This window comes from Marmota flaviventris, chromosome 14, assembly GCF_047511675.1.
Source record: "Marmota flaviventris isolate mMarFla1 chromosome 14, mMarFla1.hap1, whole genome shotgun sequence".
Lineage (NCBI taxonomy): Eukaryota > Metazoa > Chordata > Mammalia > Rodentia > Sciuridae > Marmota > Marmota flaviventris.
Genome location: NC_092511.1, coordinates 90,907,006 through 90,926,733, shown reverse-complemented (window position 1 = coordinate 90,926,733; position 19,728 = coordinate 90,907,006). Strand labels below are relative to the sequence as shown.

The 19,728-nt window shown below is 39.0% G+C and overlaps 1 protein-coding gene and 1 pseudogene across 1 annotated transcript in view; one reads left to right on the top strand and one right to left on the bottom strand.

Annotated features, from left to right (window-relative positions):
- Nucleotides 1–202: 202 nt before the first annotated feature.
- LOC114105362 (growth arrest-specific protein 7 pseudogene) lies at nt 203–1,214 on the bottom strand (annotated as a pseudogene).
- A 12,919-nt stretch (nt 1,215–14,133) lies between these two features.
- The window catches only part of Mrps9 (mitochondrial ribosomal protein S9), a 63,965-nt gene continuing 58,370 nt past the window's right edge, over nt 14,134–19,728 (top strand). The window contains exon 1 of the mRNA XM_027951837.3: nt 14,134–14,309. Coding sequence (XP_027807638.2) covers nt 14,175–14,309 — 135 coding nt within the window. The 5' untranslated portion in view covers nt 14,134–14,174. The remainder of the gene's footprint in view (nt 14,310–19,728) is intronic.

Here is a 19,728-nt window from a genome sequence, read left to right as displayed (position 1 = left end):
TCTTCTTGGCCTGGGAATATTTGGGATTCCCCAGCTGAGCCACCCAGATCACCCTTCTGGAATTGCCAGCTCTCTCCTCTCTCCTCAGTGGGCAGGAGAGTGGGTGGGAGGGCAGCTTCACCCAGCGGGAGCCAGCACCCCCTCTCCACGGGACCCCCAGCCCCTCTCCTGGGGCAGGACCCCCGGGGCCGCACAGGCGTGTCTAGATCCCCATGTCCACGGGGCGAATGTTGCCCGTCTTGTGCTCTCTGACCCACAGCTCTCTGTCTTTGGCCGGGTCCACTTTTCGAAGCAGTTGGTCCACAGGCTCGACTGTGCTTTGGTTGAACATGTCTGTCTCATGCCGCAGCTGTGTGTGCTGACACAGATGTTGCCAGATCATCTCCACCCGCTCCACCTCCAGCCGCTCCAATTCCAAAGTGGTGGTCACCATCTCTTCAAACCACTTGGACTGGGCCTGGTTGTAGAGGTCCACACAGCGCATGAGGTCATCGCCAGCCTGTGTGGACTTTCTCCGTGCCTTCTTGATGTCCTCCTCTGTCTTGTTGCTCAGCTTGATCTCCAGCTGCTGGGTCTTCATCTCCAGGTCTCTCTGCCGCTCTGTGAGGGCTTTCCGGGCCTTCTCCACCGACGCGTAGCGGCTGGCGAGCTGCTTGCAGAGGTCAGCGATATGGTGGTCACACTTTTTCATGTCTTTCTTGAAGTTCTCACGAAAGTTCATTAGGGGCTTCTCTACCTCGCTGTGAAGCTTGGCGGAGAACTTGAGATGAACCTCTGCTTCATCTGCCAGACTCTTCTTCACCTGGGCCCAGGCTTCTCCCAAGGAGCCTTCCTCCTGTGCAGCCAAGGAGTTCTGAGAGAGCTTAGCCAAGTTCTTTGCATATTCATCTTCAATCTTTATCCTCTCTCGGACGAATGCAGACGTTTCTTTCTGCATTTGTTTGCCTTTCAGTTGCTTTTGGAGCAGCAGTTGGAACCCAGCCACTGTGCCATTGCCTTGGGGATCCTTCTTATCAGCCCAGAAGTAGTCACAGTAGCTCCACTCGGTTGGCTTTAGCAGTTGCTGTTCAGGCATGGTGTCTGGGTGAGGGAATGTCACGCAATTTATCATCTTCTCTGTGGGGTCAACTTTATTTTCAAGATTAAATATTTTGTCTTCATTGCCTGAGGTTCTGTCTTCCAAATGGTCTTGTCTGTGGGTGGTACTTTCCATTGAACTTTTAAGTTGGTTTAGTGATTCCTTCCCTTCAATGATTTCTTCTTTATTTCTTCTCAGGACCTCTGATACATCTTTCATCTCCTGAAAAGATTCTGTTATTTTACTGCAAAACTCCTGTGCCTGCTCTCTTATAAAATTCTTTAAGTTGTAGTACATTTTTTCTAAATACATCCTCAACTCCTTCTCTGATATTTTTTCGATGGATTCTCTTATGGGAGCAGCTTGGTTTGTTTGGAGCACTTTATTCCCTTGTTTTTTCATTTTGTTTGTGTGTCTTCCCATCTAGCCGGGTGGTTCTGAGGCAGGATAGTTTCTACTCTGTCGATTTGAAGTGTCCCTGAAGGTTTCCAGAAACTCGCAGATCTAGGCTCCGGTTTCTGCAGGCTCTGCCACACTGCAGGACCCAGAGGGCTCACCGACCGAGGGCGATGGATGAACTCCGGGAGAGACAGCCCAAATGAAAATTTGTAAAGTAAAACATGGAGTTGTACATAATGTGCAATGAATTCACTTTAATTCCTAAAAGGTACTGATCTTTGGGTACTTTAATTAAATAATAATTTCTATAATTCATTTATAGAAATTTACAGACCTGAGTCTGCATGCAAAATAAAATGTAGGTTTCTACAAATAGCTAAACAGAAGAGGAAACACCAAAAAATTCCTTTAAGCAATTTTTTTGAATAAGTAGAAAAACCCACCTGAATCAAATGTATGAAATATGATATGTCAAGAGCTTTGTAATGTTTTGAACAACCAATAAAAAAAAAAAAAGTAGAAAAACCCATATTATGAAAATGGTAACAAAAGAAGGAGGCATTTACCAAATAACTAGCAGATCTCCTTATCATCCTTCGCACCTCACAGAAACAGAGCCACATCAAGGACACGCTGTTTGGGGAACTGTCATGATAGTATTGTTATCAGATTAATCATCCTGTATTTGTCATACTTCAGGAGCTAAGATACTTTTTCTAAGCTCAGGAGGAAGGTGTCTTCTGCAGGGTTAAAAGTTTGTGTTGGTACTTTCCCAAACAATAAAGAGAGAAGGCTTTGGGTGTAGCTCAGTGTTACAGCTCTGGCCTAACTTGTGCAGAGACCTGAGTTCAATCATCAGCACCTCAAAGGGAAAAAACAGGAGAGATGGACCCATCAGACAACCACACAGGTTCTGTGATGCTCAGTCCTACACGGAGTTAATGAAGTATCAAAGTCTAAATAGAAGGTGCATGTACGTACTCACTCATCCTCCATTTAGAAACAGAAAATCAAATGGCCAATTACAAATAAAATTTTCTATACAACGTAAGTGGAGAATAAACAGTATATGAAGGTCCACTTCTGAAAGATGGCGGAGATAGGAGAAACACATGTTTTATGTAATCACTCTATTGACCAAGCATTTATTGATTGTTTCCTATGCGTCAGGCATAGTAGTGAGCTGAGGATACAATATAGACAAAGAGGACATTGACCTTGCCCTCAAAGTTTTTCAAAAGAGACCTCAAGTCATCTCATCTAACCATCTAATGGATGCTTAAGCCCTTGCTGCAATATTCCCGTGAAATGTTTATTGAAAAAACTCTGAATTGGCTTCCTGGATATCCATTGCAATTTCCCTTCCTCAATGAACATTTGAGTTCCAGGTTCCAGGTACTGGGTACCATGGGGAAAATTGTGAGGAATAGAGAGCAATGGGCAAAACATTTTTTTCCCTTAACTTTAATTTAACATAGAAGTTTCAAATCACTTGCTTGGAATTAACATTTTTGCTGTGAGAATTTAGCAAGTATTTTACCCCTTAGATAATTTCACATACAAAAGAAATAAAATAACCTCAAGGTTAAGATGATTAAAAGAGAAAATGTTCAAAAATCTTAACAATATCATTAAATAGATACAACCTCATGTTTACACACGATAGAAAATTTCTGTTCAACTTCACCTCTCATCAGGGAAACGCAACATAAAACCACAATGAAATATCACTTCAAACCTTTTAGAATGACCATGACCAAGAAGGAGAAACGTAATGGTTGGTGAGGATGTGCAGAAAAGGGAGCCCTTACACTCTAATAGAGGGAATACAAATTAGTACACCACTGTGGAAAACAATGTGAAGTTTCCTCAAAAAAGTAAAAGCAAGAACAATTATGTAACCAGAAACCTCACCACAACATATATATCCAAAGGAAAAAAGATCAATGTGTTGAAGAGACACCTGCATCCACCTGCAGCACCATTCACAATAGCCAAAATGGAAGCAACCTAAGTGTCCATCACTTAATGAATGGAAAAAGAAAATGTGATGCTACTCAGATTTAAACAAGAAGGAAATCCTGTCATTATTGTGATAACGTGGGTAAATCCAGAGGATTTAATGCCAAAACATTTTAAAAATTAGTTTTATTCTATGCCACTAAAGATGAAGAGTTAGAGTTCTGGGTATTATTTAGTTTCTGCTAATATATAGAGACACTCGTATTAGACTTGAATTTGTAACTGGATCTAATGAATTTCAGAACAGATAGGCAGAGTGCAAGATATCTACTTGGCCAGTTCAGTCAATGAAGTCTGGGGATGTGTTCCCAAAGTTCAGCTACAGCTAGATCCACCTTCCCTTTCATTGATTTTGTAGGCTAATTAATACTTTGGTAATGAATCTTTTTCTACTGAAACTAGTCAGAGTTGTCTGTTTTCTACAACTGACCACCCAAACCGAGATAATGTTATGAACCCAATGGTTTTGTCTGCTGTTTAGCTGGGATTACTCTCTTCAAGACTAGCAAGGAGTGCATCTATAATACTGATTCCTATTTGTGTGATCACAATAAGCACCAAAAAAAAAAAAAAAAAAAACCCATGAAGGCCAAAATTCTATAGCTTTTCTCATGACCTGATTTTTCCAATGTGTGCATGTACATGTGTGTCTATCTATCTTTTAAAATCTAGAAGTCATGTTAATGTGATAAACTGCACAAACTTGTTGAATTTCTAAATTGAGCTCTTGATTTTGACAACATAAGGAGCATATTGCACTGATTAGATAAAAAATTATAAAGAATATGAATATTTGATGCCCTGAGGTCAGCAATCTATATCCAAAATGTGTTGGACATATCATTAAGATGATAGGAAAACATGGATGTATCATATAAGCATATATATTTCGAAGCTTCAAAGGTCATAAGAATACAACTGTAACACTTGGTTGAAAAAGTGATATGCTTATTTCAGGAAATCTATATTCCTAAGGATAAAATGTTCCTTTGAATTTAAAGTCAAAATAGCATCGTGCAGGTGTTTACAATTTAATCACAGCAAACTCTATTCATAAAGAGATGAGATAGTTTAATCATACACTAGGCTATGATGTGCTCGTCGAAATTGGACACAATTTCAGATATCAAATATGATACTTGATTTTAGAAAACACTTGGAAAATGGGCCAGGAATGTTCTTTTCGTGCAAACAGACAAGGTGTCATGCAAATGTTTAAGAGTCATTTAAGGATATTAAAGAATAATTTTTAATCACATGATTTGATAAATTGAGAGAGAAAATTCTACTTTGTAGGTATTATAAAACGGGGTAGGTTAATTACCTTCAGAGAGAGTTTAGAAGTAGTTCTGCATAAGAGTAAAAAAACTGAATTAGATCGTTTATTTTGATTTGCAACTCTATAAAATGGTTAGGAAACAAAACCATCTTGATCCATTTGGCAAGAGGCAAGGTTTCCCCTTTTGTTTCTTAAATTGCTCTGTGATACTTTTGTGACTTATTATGGTCTTCCTAGAATTATAATATTCATGTAAATATCTTTTTCCCCTGTATGGTTATAAGCTCCTGAAAGGTAGTATCATCTTAATACCCTGATGCTTCTTGTCACCAGAACATTGTGAAACATCAATAAATAGTATTTGATAAGGATAAAATAGATTCTGTGTAGATTAAATTCTTACTTTAATTCTTAAAATGCCAAAAGTCTACTTTCCAGCTGAGCAGTAAAGCCAGGATTTTCCATGACTCCAAATCAGGAACTATCCAGTAGCTGGCTGATCTTTCTAGAGTCCTAGATCCTAGCTCTGAGTAAGATTCTATTCTGAGTAAGCAAAATCTGAGCAGTTGTGTGAGGTCCATATCTGTATCAGGAAGCATATCATATGGCAAATGTGTGCACACAGCAGTCATTGTAGGTGACATAGAAAGCAAGACTGTAATATGAACTTGGGGACAGCCTTATATAGGACACGGGGGTGGAGGCAGTGGAAGAAGTGCTATAGGGTGATGTCTGATGGACTGAAAGCATCCCAGTTTACATTTCACACAAACACTGGGCAGGCCAAAGAAAACATATCTGATTGAGGGCCAGTTTTTGACTTCTTAAAAGCAACTGGGAGCTGGGCAAGGTGGCACACGCTTGGAATCCCAGCAGCTCAGGAGGCTGAGGCAGGAGGATTTCGAGTTCAAAGACAGCCTCAGCAACTTAGCAAGGCCCTAAGCAACTCAGTGAGATCCTGTCTCTAAATAAAATACAAAAAAGAGGTGTGGATGGGGATGTTGCTCAGTGGTTATATGCCCCTGGATTCATCCCCTGTACCCACCCCCTCCTCCCAAAATAAAGCAACTGGGACAAATATAATCTTGTGTCCTTATACAGGAGAGGGATGGAGGATACTCTGACAGCAGTGAGCTGAGCTGTCTGGGTTTGGGTGGTGAAGCCAAAAGACAAGTGTCATGGGTCCCTAAAAAGAAGGGTAACAGTGAGCAGATGCTGTGGATAAAGGTCATAAAACACACTTGGTAAAGACAGGGTGTTAAAGAGGATATTGGTGAAGTTTTGCATGCTCCAGTGCCATTACATGCTGTCTGGCTCCACCCCTTCCTAGTTTCTTTTTAATATTAATATAATTTTAAAAATATATATTTTAGATGTTGATGGACTTTATTTTTTTCATTTATTTATATGGGATGCTGAGAATTGAACCCAGTGCCTCACACATACTAGGCAAATGCTGTACCACTGAGTCAAACTCCAGCCCCTGGTTTGGGGATCTTAACTAAGTTATTTAACATTTCTGCACCAATAACATACCAAAAGTATAGAGATAGTATTATGATTAAAAAAGATAAAACTTTCAAGCTATTTAGAACAGTGCTCAATTAATTCCACATTATATAATCCTTTTTAAAGTTTGCAATGTTATATATAATGTGCATTTATGTGCCTATGTACACATAATTCATGTAATTTTCTTTTTATTTCTTAGACTTGTGCCTCTTGGCCTTTCTAAATCCCCACCTTTTTTTTTGATAGAGACGCATGAGATACCATGCTTTTATCTTTGCTTCCTTAAAAGATTAAGAATGAAAATTACACTTCAGAACCCATTTCACTTTTCAGGTCTGGATCACAATCTTCTCACACTCATTTACATTTTCAGGCAGCATCAGCTTTGAGGCAATGCACTTTTTAAGTTGCCGCCCTGCTGTGTAAAATGGTACTTCTTCTATCTGTCCTAAAATAGTCTCTTTCATGCCTCAAGGATTTTCCCTTTGGTTCTTGTTTCCTGGAATTTGATTATTAAGTCGGTATTTATTTTTGCCATACTCCTAGTGATTTTATTGATTTCAATATACCCATTCTTTTTACCATTATTATTATTATTATTATTATATTCTGAAAGTCCTAATGTCCTAAACGTGCCCAGCCTATAGCCTCAGTCATTTAGTTCTCTTTTGTTAGATCTTCTTTACCTCCTCTCAGCATCCATCACAGGGAAGTCCTATCTCAAGCCAAACCCATGCTCAGGGCATTGGTGAAGAAATACCCATTGAGACTAGGAGTGTATGTCAATGGTAGAGCACTTGCTCAGCATGTGCAAGGTCCTGGGTTCTATGCCCATCACTGAAGAAAACAAAACAAAAACAAAAACTACCCATGATGCCTCACAGAACAATTTTTTTATACATTGTTATTTCAAATTTCAAATAGAGGAACCACAATGAATCCTGCCACCTTATTGCAATAACTACTTTTAGTGTCTACATGTACTTTTTTAAAATGACAAAAAATCTGTGCAAAAACACTATAAACAGGTTCAAAGAAGCACTGGCCCTAAGCACATTGTCCCTGAAATTGTGCACATTGGAAGACATTTTCAATGCACAGCAAATGGTGTGATTGATCCACCTTTATGTTCCATGTAAATTTGTTTTATTTTTGATAACTAAGCCTGGAGAAATGATGCTTGAAGCATCACAACAGCTTTGACTGACAGCTCCCTAAGTGTGCTGTCTCTTTTAAAGCAAACATAATTGACAGCTCGTAGGTAAAAAGCATATGTGGATGGATTTAGTCCACATTGAACACAGTGAAGAACGTCAAAGAAGATACTTGTTCTGTTATTTATTAAGATTCAATTAATACAGTAAAAATGTACGCATTTTGGAAAAATAGATTTACTTGTAACCTGAGAAAGATTTTGCTTTTAAGCTTGATTGATCTACAGCAAGGAAATACTGAAATTACTTCCCATTTTACCATTTCAGAGAAATTTACATTGCTCATTTTCTTACTATATATAATGTTTATTTAACTGAGAGTGGTCTAAATAATTAGAGATTTTTCAAATTGTAGATTTAAATACCACTCAAAATTTCTTTTTTGAAAACCTGCCTATTGTGAATAAAGTTAAAAATACGTGCACATTAAAAAGGAGAATACTGCAATTACATTTCTAGGTATATGACCAAAAGAATGGAAAGCAGAGACTTAAAAAGATATTTATACACCTATCTTCACAACAGAATTAGTCACAATAACCAAAAAGTGGAAACACCCCAAGTGTCCATCAACAGATGAATGGATAAACAAAGTGTGGTATATACATATATTGTAATACTACTATTCAGCTTCAAGGAAATTCTGACACATGCTACCACATAGATGAACTTTAAGCACATTGTGCTAAGTGAAATAAGACAGCTATAAAAATGACAAATATTGCTTGATTCACTTATGAGGTCCCTATAGTCGTCAAATTCAGAGACAGAAAGTAAAATGGTGGCTTTCGAGATGTTGTGGGGAGAAAGGAATTTGGAATTAGGTCCAATGGGTATGAAGCTTCAATTTGAAAGAATGACATAGTTCTGGAGGTGGATGGTGGTGATGGTTATACAGTGAGAATGTCTTCAATGCCACTGAATTGTACACTGAAAAATGATTAAAATGGTAAAGTTAATGTTATGCAGTTTCAAAATAATAGTAATAATAATAATGATGATGATCTATAGGAACCTGCCAGATGATCAATATGTAAACGGGCACTACCAGTGGATTAAGTGTAATGGAATTTGACCTATTTCTAAATAGCATATGGCAAACTCAAAACAACAACAAAAAGAATCCCTGAGGGATATATGTTCAGCCTTGTGTCCAGATAGAATAGATCTGGATTATGATCCAAGAATTTACATCTCTAACATACTGTCATTTTTTGTGTACTATATAATGAATTACTCACACTTTAGTGGCTTAAAACAATACTATTTATCTCTCAGAGTGTTCTGGCCCAAGAGCCTCCTATCAGTGGCTCTGGTGCAGGATCTGTCCTGAGGCTACAGTCAAGATGTGGCAAGAGCCATATAAAGGCCTGGCTGGAGGAGTGACTTCCAGGACGGCTCATCTGCATGGCTGTTAGCAAGAGACTCAGTTCATGTAGGTGGGCTATCCAGGGGCTGTCTCAGAATGCAACATCCCAGTTCTCCCAGAAAGGGCCTTTTGAGAAAGATAGACAGCAAGCAGGAAGCCACAGGACCTTTTGTGATTGGAATCCAATGTTGTACACCAAGACTCCCATTTAATTATCTGCTTCCAAAGCAGGTCATTAAATCCAGCTTACTCTCAAAAGGGATGGTTCTGCCTTTAGAAGAAAGGAGTATCCAAAAGCTGGTGGGCATTTGAAAGCCAATACATTAGGTATATTCCTGGAATGGCTGTAAAAATGTTCCATAAACTGAGGGGTTTAAACCACAGAAATCTTTATTGCCTCACATTTCAAGAGGATGCAAGTCCAAGATCAAGGGGTCAGCAAGGTTGGTTTCTTTGAAAGCTGTGAGAAAGACTGTTCTGGGCCTCTGTCCTCTGATAAGCTGTAGGCTTTCCCTAGCTGGCAGATGGCTGTCTTCTCCCCGTGTCTTCATATTGTTTTCTCTATGGGTCTGCCTCTGTTCCAAATTCCATTTTTTAAATAAGGACTAGCATCATATTGAATTAAGCCACATCCTAATACCTCAATTTAACATGATTGCTTCTCTAAAAACCCTATTTCCAAGTAAGGTCACATTAGGAGGTAAATGGCATCTGGAATTTAACCACTTTTTGAAGAACGTGATTCAACTCAATTCAACCAGCGAAGGCTCCACATTGTTGAGAACCCACTGGTCACACCAATGAGAAATGTAGGGAGCCCATCAGCTAAATATCAAACCATTAAATATCAAAGAGTGAGGCCGTGGCAGGGCTTGGTTGAGAACTCTGATTTCACGAACCACCCTGTTTGGTCATCTTTGATCCTATGCTCTCTGTTGATCCCAGTTATCTGTGGAACCCAGTAGATGTGTACAATTTTTTTCCTGGGCTAAGGATTTTTATATTGATCCACAAGGCTCTGCCACTCCCGGGACACTTTCTAGGAATCCTTTAAAGATGGAGGGCATCAATTTTCTGAGGACGACATGTAGTATTTTAGCTATACACACATTGGTTTGGAGGAGAAGAGAGTAGGGATGAGAGGTGGCAATAAAGCAGAGAGAGGAATAAGAAAATGAGGTATAAGGAATTTGGGGGAAAAATAACAATTATGGCAACTTACATGCCACCCACAGCCTGCCACCCCTTTCAGTGTGAGTCAGGGTGAGACAGAAGATGAAAATAAATACTTCATGTCAGATGTAAGATCATCCCTCTTTGCATCCAGGCCCTGCTTTGGATACCCAAACACCTGGATGCTCAAATCCCTTATATAAAATAATGTAGTATTTGCACACAGCCTGTATTCATCCTTCCATATCCTATAAGTCATCTCCAGATTACTTATAATACATAATACAATATAAATTCTATAACTGTTGCACTGTATTAAGGAATAATAACAGAAAAAAATATTCATGTTCCATACAGATGAAATTTTTAAAAAAGCTATTTCTGATCTATAGTTGGTTTCATCCATGGATATGAAACCCGCAGATATAGAAGCCAAGTGTATACTTCTCAGGCCTAACAACTGACTTCTGTGACTAATAAAATAAGTGGTCAGAAGTATTTGAGGTTGGATTGAGACTTATCCCCTTCCATTTTCTTTGGGGACTTATTTAATTTGGGGCCTTTCTCCCTTCTTCCACTATTTGGGTGAGGGCAGGGGAGGAGGAAGCACTAGGAAGATGGGGTTTTAAGAATACTTGTATTGGGGCATCAGTGGGATCTTCTTTTGTCAGCCACAGCCAGATGAGTCTGTATCAGTATTATTTCACCACCAAACTCATAGTTTTCCTTCTACTTAAAAGGTGATTTCTTAACCTCTTTTAAAGCAGTAAAGATTTTGTAAAAACTAAATATAATATTCTACCTGTGTACTTCCTCCACCAATTCTGAGCCCCAAAATACCATTAAAGAGATGGTATAAACGTCATAAAGGATCAAATTACTACACTTCTACTATGGGAACTGAAGTCTTAAATCTTAAAGAGCCAGCATTGGCTTGCTGGAAGCAAACAAGATCTGTTGCTATAGGATACAGGTGACAGGTTACAGATTGTTGGGAACCCTAGGCTGAGATTGAAGTGACAGTGAAAGCCAGAGGGAGTCTACAGAGGTGCATCAGAGGCCTGGGGGTTGACAGGATGGGGGATTCAAGCTCAGAACATTTGCTTTAACAGATCAACTCTATTTTATATGTTGTATACTGGTTACACGTAAAAGTTGTGTGTGTGTGTGTGTGTGTGTGTGTGAGAGAGAGAGAGAAAGTCCAACTGCAGACACAATGCATATGTAGAGTTTCAAGAATAGTAATAAAACATCTATGAATCCCAAGATATCTACAGATAGAGAACACTGGCATGAAAACTGCCCTCCTCTGTGCTTGCTCATGTTTTCCCTTCCCTGCCTCTCAGGGGTATTTACTATCCTGAATTTTTTATTTACCATTCTCTTATTTTTCTTTATGGTTTTATTACCTAGTGGTTAAACTCTTATGCATCTTGCTGGGTCTTGCGTGTTTTTGAACTTTATGTGAATAGGGTCATATTTTGTGTATGCATATGGGAGTCTTATTTTTTTCCTCCACCTGGTGAAACTCATCCATAGTCATATGCGTAGTTGCAATCCACTTGTTGTCATTACCATATGGTGCTCTCTTATTTATCCTCCTATCAACAGATAGATTATTTTTGTTATTATAAAAACGTTGCTATGGGGGCTGTAATAAGCCAGGCCTCAGCACTCTCCACACTGGATCTGAGACTCCCCTCCTCCTCCTTTTCAGTTTGGTTTCCTATCTGTCCATTACACAGGGAAGCAGAACCTTCTGATAAAGACTGGGATTAATAACTGAATGAAAAGGCTCTGATTTTTCTCAGTCGCCTGTAACTGGTACTGTCCCTCCCCATCAAAGGGTTGGCCTTCTCCTTGGTATTGCTCTCTTCTTTCTTTGGGCAGCCCCCACCTACCTGCTACTCCCCAGGAGCTGAGAGCCAGGGCCCTCTTATATATGCCTCCTAATGCAGTGCATAAGAATATATGCAGGTTATATATCTAGGCATGCAGTTGATGGATTGTTGGGTGTGCTCATCTTAATTTTAGTAGGTCACTGACTAGTTGGATCATTTCATTAAGATTCTATCAATTTACACACCAGCAGCATCTAACAGAGCCTCCTACTCCACATCTCAACAACGCTTGATGTTTGTCCAACATTTTGACTCTCTTGATATTTATATTACTTTAGAACCAAATTTCACATTGTGCATGACCCTATTGTATTAGAATTTTGGTACCTAGGATGATGATCTAGGCCTATGACATAAGAGGGGCTCAACAAATGAGAGAAAAATGAAAGGAATCTAAGTCTTAGACATCTGGTAAACTAGATCAATCTATAACAATGTATTTGTTCACAAACTTGAGACTACACAAGAAATTCAAGGCAGCAGTGTAAGAGTTGCCCATAGAGGTGGACAATGTACTATATTTACTTTACTGATTATAGTAAAAGACTATAACATAAATTTTAGAAAAATAAAAGGAAAATACACAATTTGTCACCCTAATGTCAGTCAGAACTACATTCTTATATGCTCCAACATCAATTTTTTAATGTTTTAAATTCTGCTTTTGTATACTTATTTAGTGTTTCCTATTTGGTTAAATTTCCACCATTAACATTTCATTTTTTTTAAAAAAATGTTGCAATATGTAGGGAACTGATATTTAAATGTACCTATCTCAGTGAGCTATAAAGCCTTGGTTCCCACATGTTAGTTCATGGACCTCTGACAATTTCTAAAGAAATTTTCATTAGGTTAAAAGGTTATATAAAAAAAAGAACATTAGGATGAGTTCTTCATACAAGTAAACGTATTACATTTAAAGGATTGCTCTTTATTCTAAAATTATTCCATTTCTACTTTTTAAATTTTTTTTGTTGTTGTAGATGGACAGAATACTTTTTATTTTTATATGGTGCTGCTGAGGATTGAACCTGGTGCCTCACACATGCTAGGCAAGCGCTCTGCCACTGAGCTACAAGCCCAGCCACCCCACTTCTACTTTTTTAAAGTTAAAATTTTTGTGCTTTGGGAGATGATACTTATAAGTAGATGGCATGTATTTTCTGGACCACTTTATATGATTTAAGACTTTCTGTGAATGTGTATGTTTTAATTTTACTGCTCCTTCAAATCTAGATATTTGGAAGTCCTTTTAGAATGGTTTACTAAATCACTTTATTTGTATTTGATAGAAAGTACCCTGGGAGTTACTGTCAAAAGCGCACAAGTTTCAAAAAGCAAGGCATATGGGCTGGGGTTGTGGCTCAGTGGTACAGTGCTCGTCTAGAACGTGTGAGGCACTGGGTTCGATTCTCAGCATCACATAAAAATAAATAAATAAAATGTACTGTGTCCATCTACAACTAAAAAAAATAACAATTAAAAAGCAAGGCAAACTCATCTCTATTTGACAACTACTCACTTCTGCCTGATTTCATTGAGGCTCAGTACCAATGCTATAAGGAACCCTCTGCAAAGACTAAGGCAGTGTTTGCTCTCAGTCTGTGTTATAACAGTGTGGGAGTGAGTGCCAGGGAACCTAGATTGGTTTGGCAGTTGCTGGAGAAGGGTCTTTACCTGGATCCTGAAAAATGCGGAAAGTTAGGAGCCGAAAGCCCATTTTTGGAAGGCAGACAGGAACCAAGACTTGGTGTGAGCAAGGGCTGCGTTGGGGCCCCTGGGTGTTGGAGAATGAACTCCCACCGAAAGAAGGCAGGTTCGGCAGCTACAAAGGGTGTCTAAACGCGAGGTGCAGGGAGACCCAGCTCGAGGAGCAGCAATGGGCCTGGGACGAAAGACTGATTGAATAGTCACGCGGAAGTCAGTACCAAAAAGAACAGGAGAGCCCCTGGACTTGAGCACCTGAAGAGGGAAAGGGGCCAAAGTAAACATCTACTAGCCCCTCCCACGAAGGGGTCGACACCGCCCAGGGGGTGGAGTCAGACACGCCCCGCGGGCTCATGCACCCAATCAACCGCGAGCCGTCTCGGGCCGCAGGACACGCCCCCGCAGCAAATGCCGGTTAAGCTCCTCCTCGCGATAGCCGGGGAACCCGGCGCCCGTTCGCGCCTGCGCAGTCGCCAGGCCCCGCCCCTCGCCCCTCCTGCCGGGGTCTCCTACAGGCAACATGGCAGCTTCCTGCGTGTCCTGCGGTGGGACGCTTTCCTACCACCTCTTTCTCGTGGGTAGGGTTAGCCTCGCCGGGAGGCAAGGACTTTGGCAAACCGCGGCGGCCGGTTTACAGACAGGTGCCGGATCCCAGGTAAGGCCTGGGAGAACTGGAGAAGGTGGTCATGTGAGGATGTGCAACCGGCGCTGCCACCCGCGGCGTCTCTCGTGTCCCCAAGTGGGGACTTTAGGGTCTTAGATATTTAGTGGAGCCTGAGTTTAGGACTGGGGAGGTGGGTATCGGCTTGTAGCGGTCCCTCTGGAGGTTGCTTGGGGTATTTGGGAATGCAGTAAAGCAAAGTTACCTTCAGACGGAGCGGGAGCGACCCCTCCTTGACTTGCTGAAGAGCCGAGGTTCCGTGTTCTGTGTTTAGGTGTGCTGTTGGGTCCAGAGGGGAGGAGGGCCCCACCACAAGAGAATGGAAACTGGACTCTTGCAGTGGCCTGGGAGATTAAATGGAGAAATTCACACTGTGGAGAGAACAGCAACTTTTTAAAAGTGTCTTGCAACTGCAGTTTGATTTCTCAAATTTCCCCACACCTTGTCTTTGGAGAGACAGAGGCCAGAATTTGTACATTCACTTAATTCCGAGAGTGGTGGGGAACTGTCATGCTAGCTAGCTGGTTCGCTGACTATGCCAGTTCACTGACAGCGTCCCAGGAGAAGGAACCAGATTTAAAAGGAAAGAAACGAATTTATTTTTGGATATAATCGTGTTTTAGGTATCTGTGGCATTTCCAACTGGAGATTTTCACAAGGCCTATAGATATGCCTGTCTATAACCCAGGAGAACTGACTTAGAAGTCCCTTGTTACATTGTAGAGGGACAGATAGTAGCCTAAAGGACAAACAAATCAGGAATTGGCCCCAGGAGATTTCAAATAAGTAGGAGTAAATCAGTGTGGTGTCATGGAAAGCAAGAGAATGTTTGAAAGAGAGAAAGTACCAAATATTGCAGAAAAGCCAAATACTTTGTCCCAAAATCTATTTTGAAAAAAAAGAATACTTTTTTGTATATTCTTTGTATTCTAGCTTAAATAAATCAGTCCATTCATTTATCCATCAAACTTTAAAAAAAATTATATTGGAAAATATGCTGGAAATTTAAATTTTTCATGCATGTCTTGAGTCTGTCTTTCCTGTTTGTACGTAAATATGTATGAAAGGGATCCTAGCATACAGAATATTTGTTTTTGACAATGTGTATGTAGGAGATGGGAACTAACTTTCTTTACCTTCCCCACAACTGAAAACAGTCTCCTTCTATGTATTTTCTCATGTTTTTAAAATCATGTATTAATATGTATATCAGATCACATTCCACTTTTTTGCTTTTCTAACACGTGGTAGAAATTCCATTAGGTCACTTACATCTGTAAAGCATTTTTAATTGCTGAATTATATTCTGATATGAATGTATTAAAGTTAATGTAACAATTGGTGGGCATTGGCTGTTTCACTTTGTTCCCACAGGTTTGCAGTAAATATCCTGGTCTGGTCTTTAGGTTCTGATACTTTTATTTCTGTGGTAGAGATTTCCACTTGTGAGGTTATTATACGAAGGATGCATACATCTTAAATTCTAATGGATTTTTCCATATAGATGTACAAAAAGGCTATAGTAGTTCACATTTTATCATTATGAGAATGTCTCTTTTCTACCTACGTCAAGATCAATTGATTGAGTGAGTGGAATGAGATGGGTGAAGACTGATTTCTCCTAATTTTGATCTCCCTGATCACTCTTGAAACATAACTCCCCCCACCCCCATGGCAGATATTTACTGATCCCATCACCTGAGGTAACCAATATATAATCCAGTAATAACCTGAAAGTAGCAATCTTAGCACTTTCAAGGAATGGCTCTGAGAAGGCTGTATCTCAGAATTCCTGAACACTACCACAGCATATGTTTTACCATATGGGTTACAGCTCAGATATAACTGAAAAACTTAACTGACCTCTTTAGATCCTTAATGATTCCATGTATATAGTTAAAGCCATTTTTAAAGCTATTTTTTTTCTGTTATTGAGTTCATCTGTCTTAAATATTAATATTTTTAATATTCATATTAAGAAGCACCTATTGCCATGTTAAATATTAATAGCTATGTTAATAAAATTTTTAGTTTTACTCTCTTCATGAGTGACTAAAATACTTAATGCTCTCCCACTTTCTTTTCCCAGAATTTGGGCCATAACCTGTTAATTATGAAATCCCAGAAGTTCAGACAACTTGAAAGGAGTAGAGAAAATAGAATAATTTATAATTAAAGTGCATCTTATACAGTTAAATATTTTTGCATTTTGTATATAGGCATTAGTGTGTACTAGGTGGTTGATTATAAATATTTACATAACTACGTCACAGTCAAAAAGTTTGAGAAACATTCATACAGCAAGAAAAAAAGAAAAGTTTTGTTAAACTGCAACTCCTGGGTTCTTAGTTGTGACCCTCACTGGCTGACTTCATCTTGCTCACCAATCTAGTAGAATGTGTTTCATGTGATACCTTAGTACAATAGCAAATAATCTGAGTCTCCCAAATTTTGGGTCAAGTTAAGTTAATTTTGTGAATGGTCAAACTTTTCAGATAATATGTCTGTGAATGTAATGTGAGATTGACAGAGATCAATACAGAAGAGCACAGAAGTGCAGTGCCTAATGCAGACAAGAGCTGTAAAGGATAGAGACTGTATGGGCAGCATCCCAGAGCAAGTGGTGATAGCAAAGTGGAGACATTTGCAGCTATTAGGTGATAGCAAAGTGGAGCCATTTGCAGCTATTAATAATGAAAAAATGGAGGTATTCTGCTCTAGAAATGTAAATAGATGCATAAAGGTATAGAGATGTGTAGAATAATAGTGGATTCTGGCAATAACTAATATTTGGTTATAGCTTAGTTTTGGTTACTGAACCAGGCCATGCAATATACCTAATCATTGCAGGAAGAGTTTTGCAAAAGAGAGGTGATTCACCGGGCAGCCAAGGAAGTGAAGCATCTCCCTAGGATAGGAAGATAAAGAAGAGAGTGGTCTGAGGTTTGGGGAAAACTTATTAGAGGTAGGGTATAGTGAAATAATCAGTGGTCTGTGTATGCTTAATCAAGTTCATGGCTCTTCATAGGATACATGTTCAAAAAATGGCGGAGTTGGAATGCTCTGAGGGTAGAGTTTTGGCCCTCTAATGTCAAAAGTTGACCTCTTAGGTACTTGTATAGGTCCAAGGGAAGGATGAGTGGTTTCAAACCATTGGAGCTGCATCCAAGTTTTGAAAAACAACTTAGGTAACTGTTGCCATTGTGAGCCTGGTCAGTTATCTATAGAGAGCTAATGGGAATATATTGCTTAGCAGTGTGACCTCTAAATTGGTAATAAAAGCAAGTGAAGCTAGAGAGTTTTATGCAGGCTTTCTCTTGGTTTCAATGGTAACAAAAGGATTAGAAAGTTGGGCAGGGGACAGAGGTGATCTGCTTTGCTATGCTAAAGTACTTGAATTTTTTTTTTTAACCTGTGACAAATGAAAATAGCTCTGGCATTATTATAAGCAGTGGACAGTTCTGTTTCATGATGTTCTACAAAGATTACCCATGAATTCTTAAATCCTCTGTGACTGTAATAACAGTAGTGCTAATTTAACTTTCTATATATTTATGATTTTTGTAAATAAGAAAAAACAGTAACAAATTGCTGTTTTGAAATTATTGCTAGGATATTAGTAGGGTTTTTCTCTTAATTTTTATTTTCTGTACACTTGCTTAATGCTTAAACTTTCAGTTTTTAACCAAGCCAATATGCACTTATTGATTTGAATTGTCTGCCAGAGAAGAATGATCAGTGATATTTGATGGCTTAGCTTTTGTATATTTTGATTTTACTGTAAATACTATAAACATATTTCTGCCTTTTGTCTGAAGTATATTCTTTTTTTTTTTAAATCTTTGATGGATTCTGGAAGTTATTACATTCTGTAATTATCACAGTAGCCCTTTGGTCTACAATAAAGGCTTAGTAACTTTTTTTTGATAAATGTCTAAAAAGTGTTTTGAAAAACAAATTTTAAAATTGACTTTCATTTTTATCAAATGCAGTTGTATAAAATGCAACTCTGTAAATTACTTATGACCTCCCCCCCAATAATTGTTGAAAAAAAAATCTATATATATTTGATCCTAGTTTATTAGCAATGGAAAAGAAAACCCCTTGGGTGGGATAAGTTGCTGATTTTGGGATCCCATCTTGTCTTCATAATGATAGAATTTTATGTGGTCCTCATTGCTTTAATTATTAAAATACCTCGACCCTAAAATTTTCCTTAGGTAGCAATTTATAAATTTCTTATTTAAAGAAAACTTGATAACATATGTTATTATCATCTCCATTTCTCTTTCCCTTGTAAAACAAGATAAGTAAACTTCCTTTTATTGTGCTTCATTATTGTAATTAAGATGATGAAGTAATTATTTAGAAGCTTAAAACAACAGACATTTGTCATCCCACGGTTTCTGGGCATGCAGAGCTCCAAGTCTACCTTACTTACTCTTTGTGTCAAGGGTCTCTCATAAGACTGAAGTCATTGGTTTGCTGTAGCTACAGTCATCTCAAGTCTCCACTGAGGGAGAATCCACTTTTGAGTTCTTACTGTAGTCATTATCAGGATTTGAATTCCTGCAAAGTTTGGTCCTGGTTCTTTGCCGGCTGTTGGCTAGAGTTCTCCCCCAATTCTTGCCACATGGTCTCTGTAGGACAGCTTGCCACATTTGGCTCTATCAGGTTGGTCAAGAGAGGTGAGCAAGGGGAAACTGTCTTTTTCTAACCTAACCTCAGAAGTGACATCCATGTTCTTAATTGATTCCACTCGTCTGAATCAATGTAGGAGGTCTACCCTGCACTTGAGGGAGAAGGCCAGTACACAAGACATCAACGTCAGCAGAATCAACATCAGCAGAATCATGGAGAGCTGTCTTGAAAGTTGCCCATGACAGCAGAAGACCCACATATACCTCTTTTGTTGATGTCTGAGTGTCTTATGTATTTGCAGTTTTACCCTGAAGTAGTTTTGTAAAACTCTTGAAAATAAAAATATAATACCCATGTATCACCACTACAGTTCCTAGTACAGTGTCTAAAAGTAGCTCAAAGATATTCATTGTTTCTTAAATACCTGGCCTGGATGCAGTAGTGAACCTGTAGTCCCCGCACTTGAGAAGCTGAGGTAGGTCACTTGAGCCCAAGAGTTCAAGGCCAGCCTGGGAAACATAATGAGACCCTTTCTCAAAAAACAAATGTGAATATTTCTTATGTATGGGCATATGTGTGTATATATGTAAATACTTGCTATATTACTCTTTTTTTTCAAGTAGGGTTGAGACATCTTTATTATGTTTTAAGTTTTCTTCTGGCAGTAGTCCTATTTTAACATCACTCAGTTCTGCCCTAAGGTTATTTCTCTTAAAATGTAGCACAGAGCCTGGCCCTTGGTAGTTGCTCAAATTTGTTAAGTGAACTTATA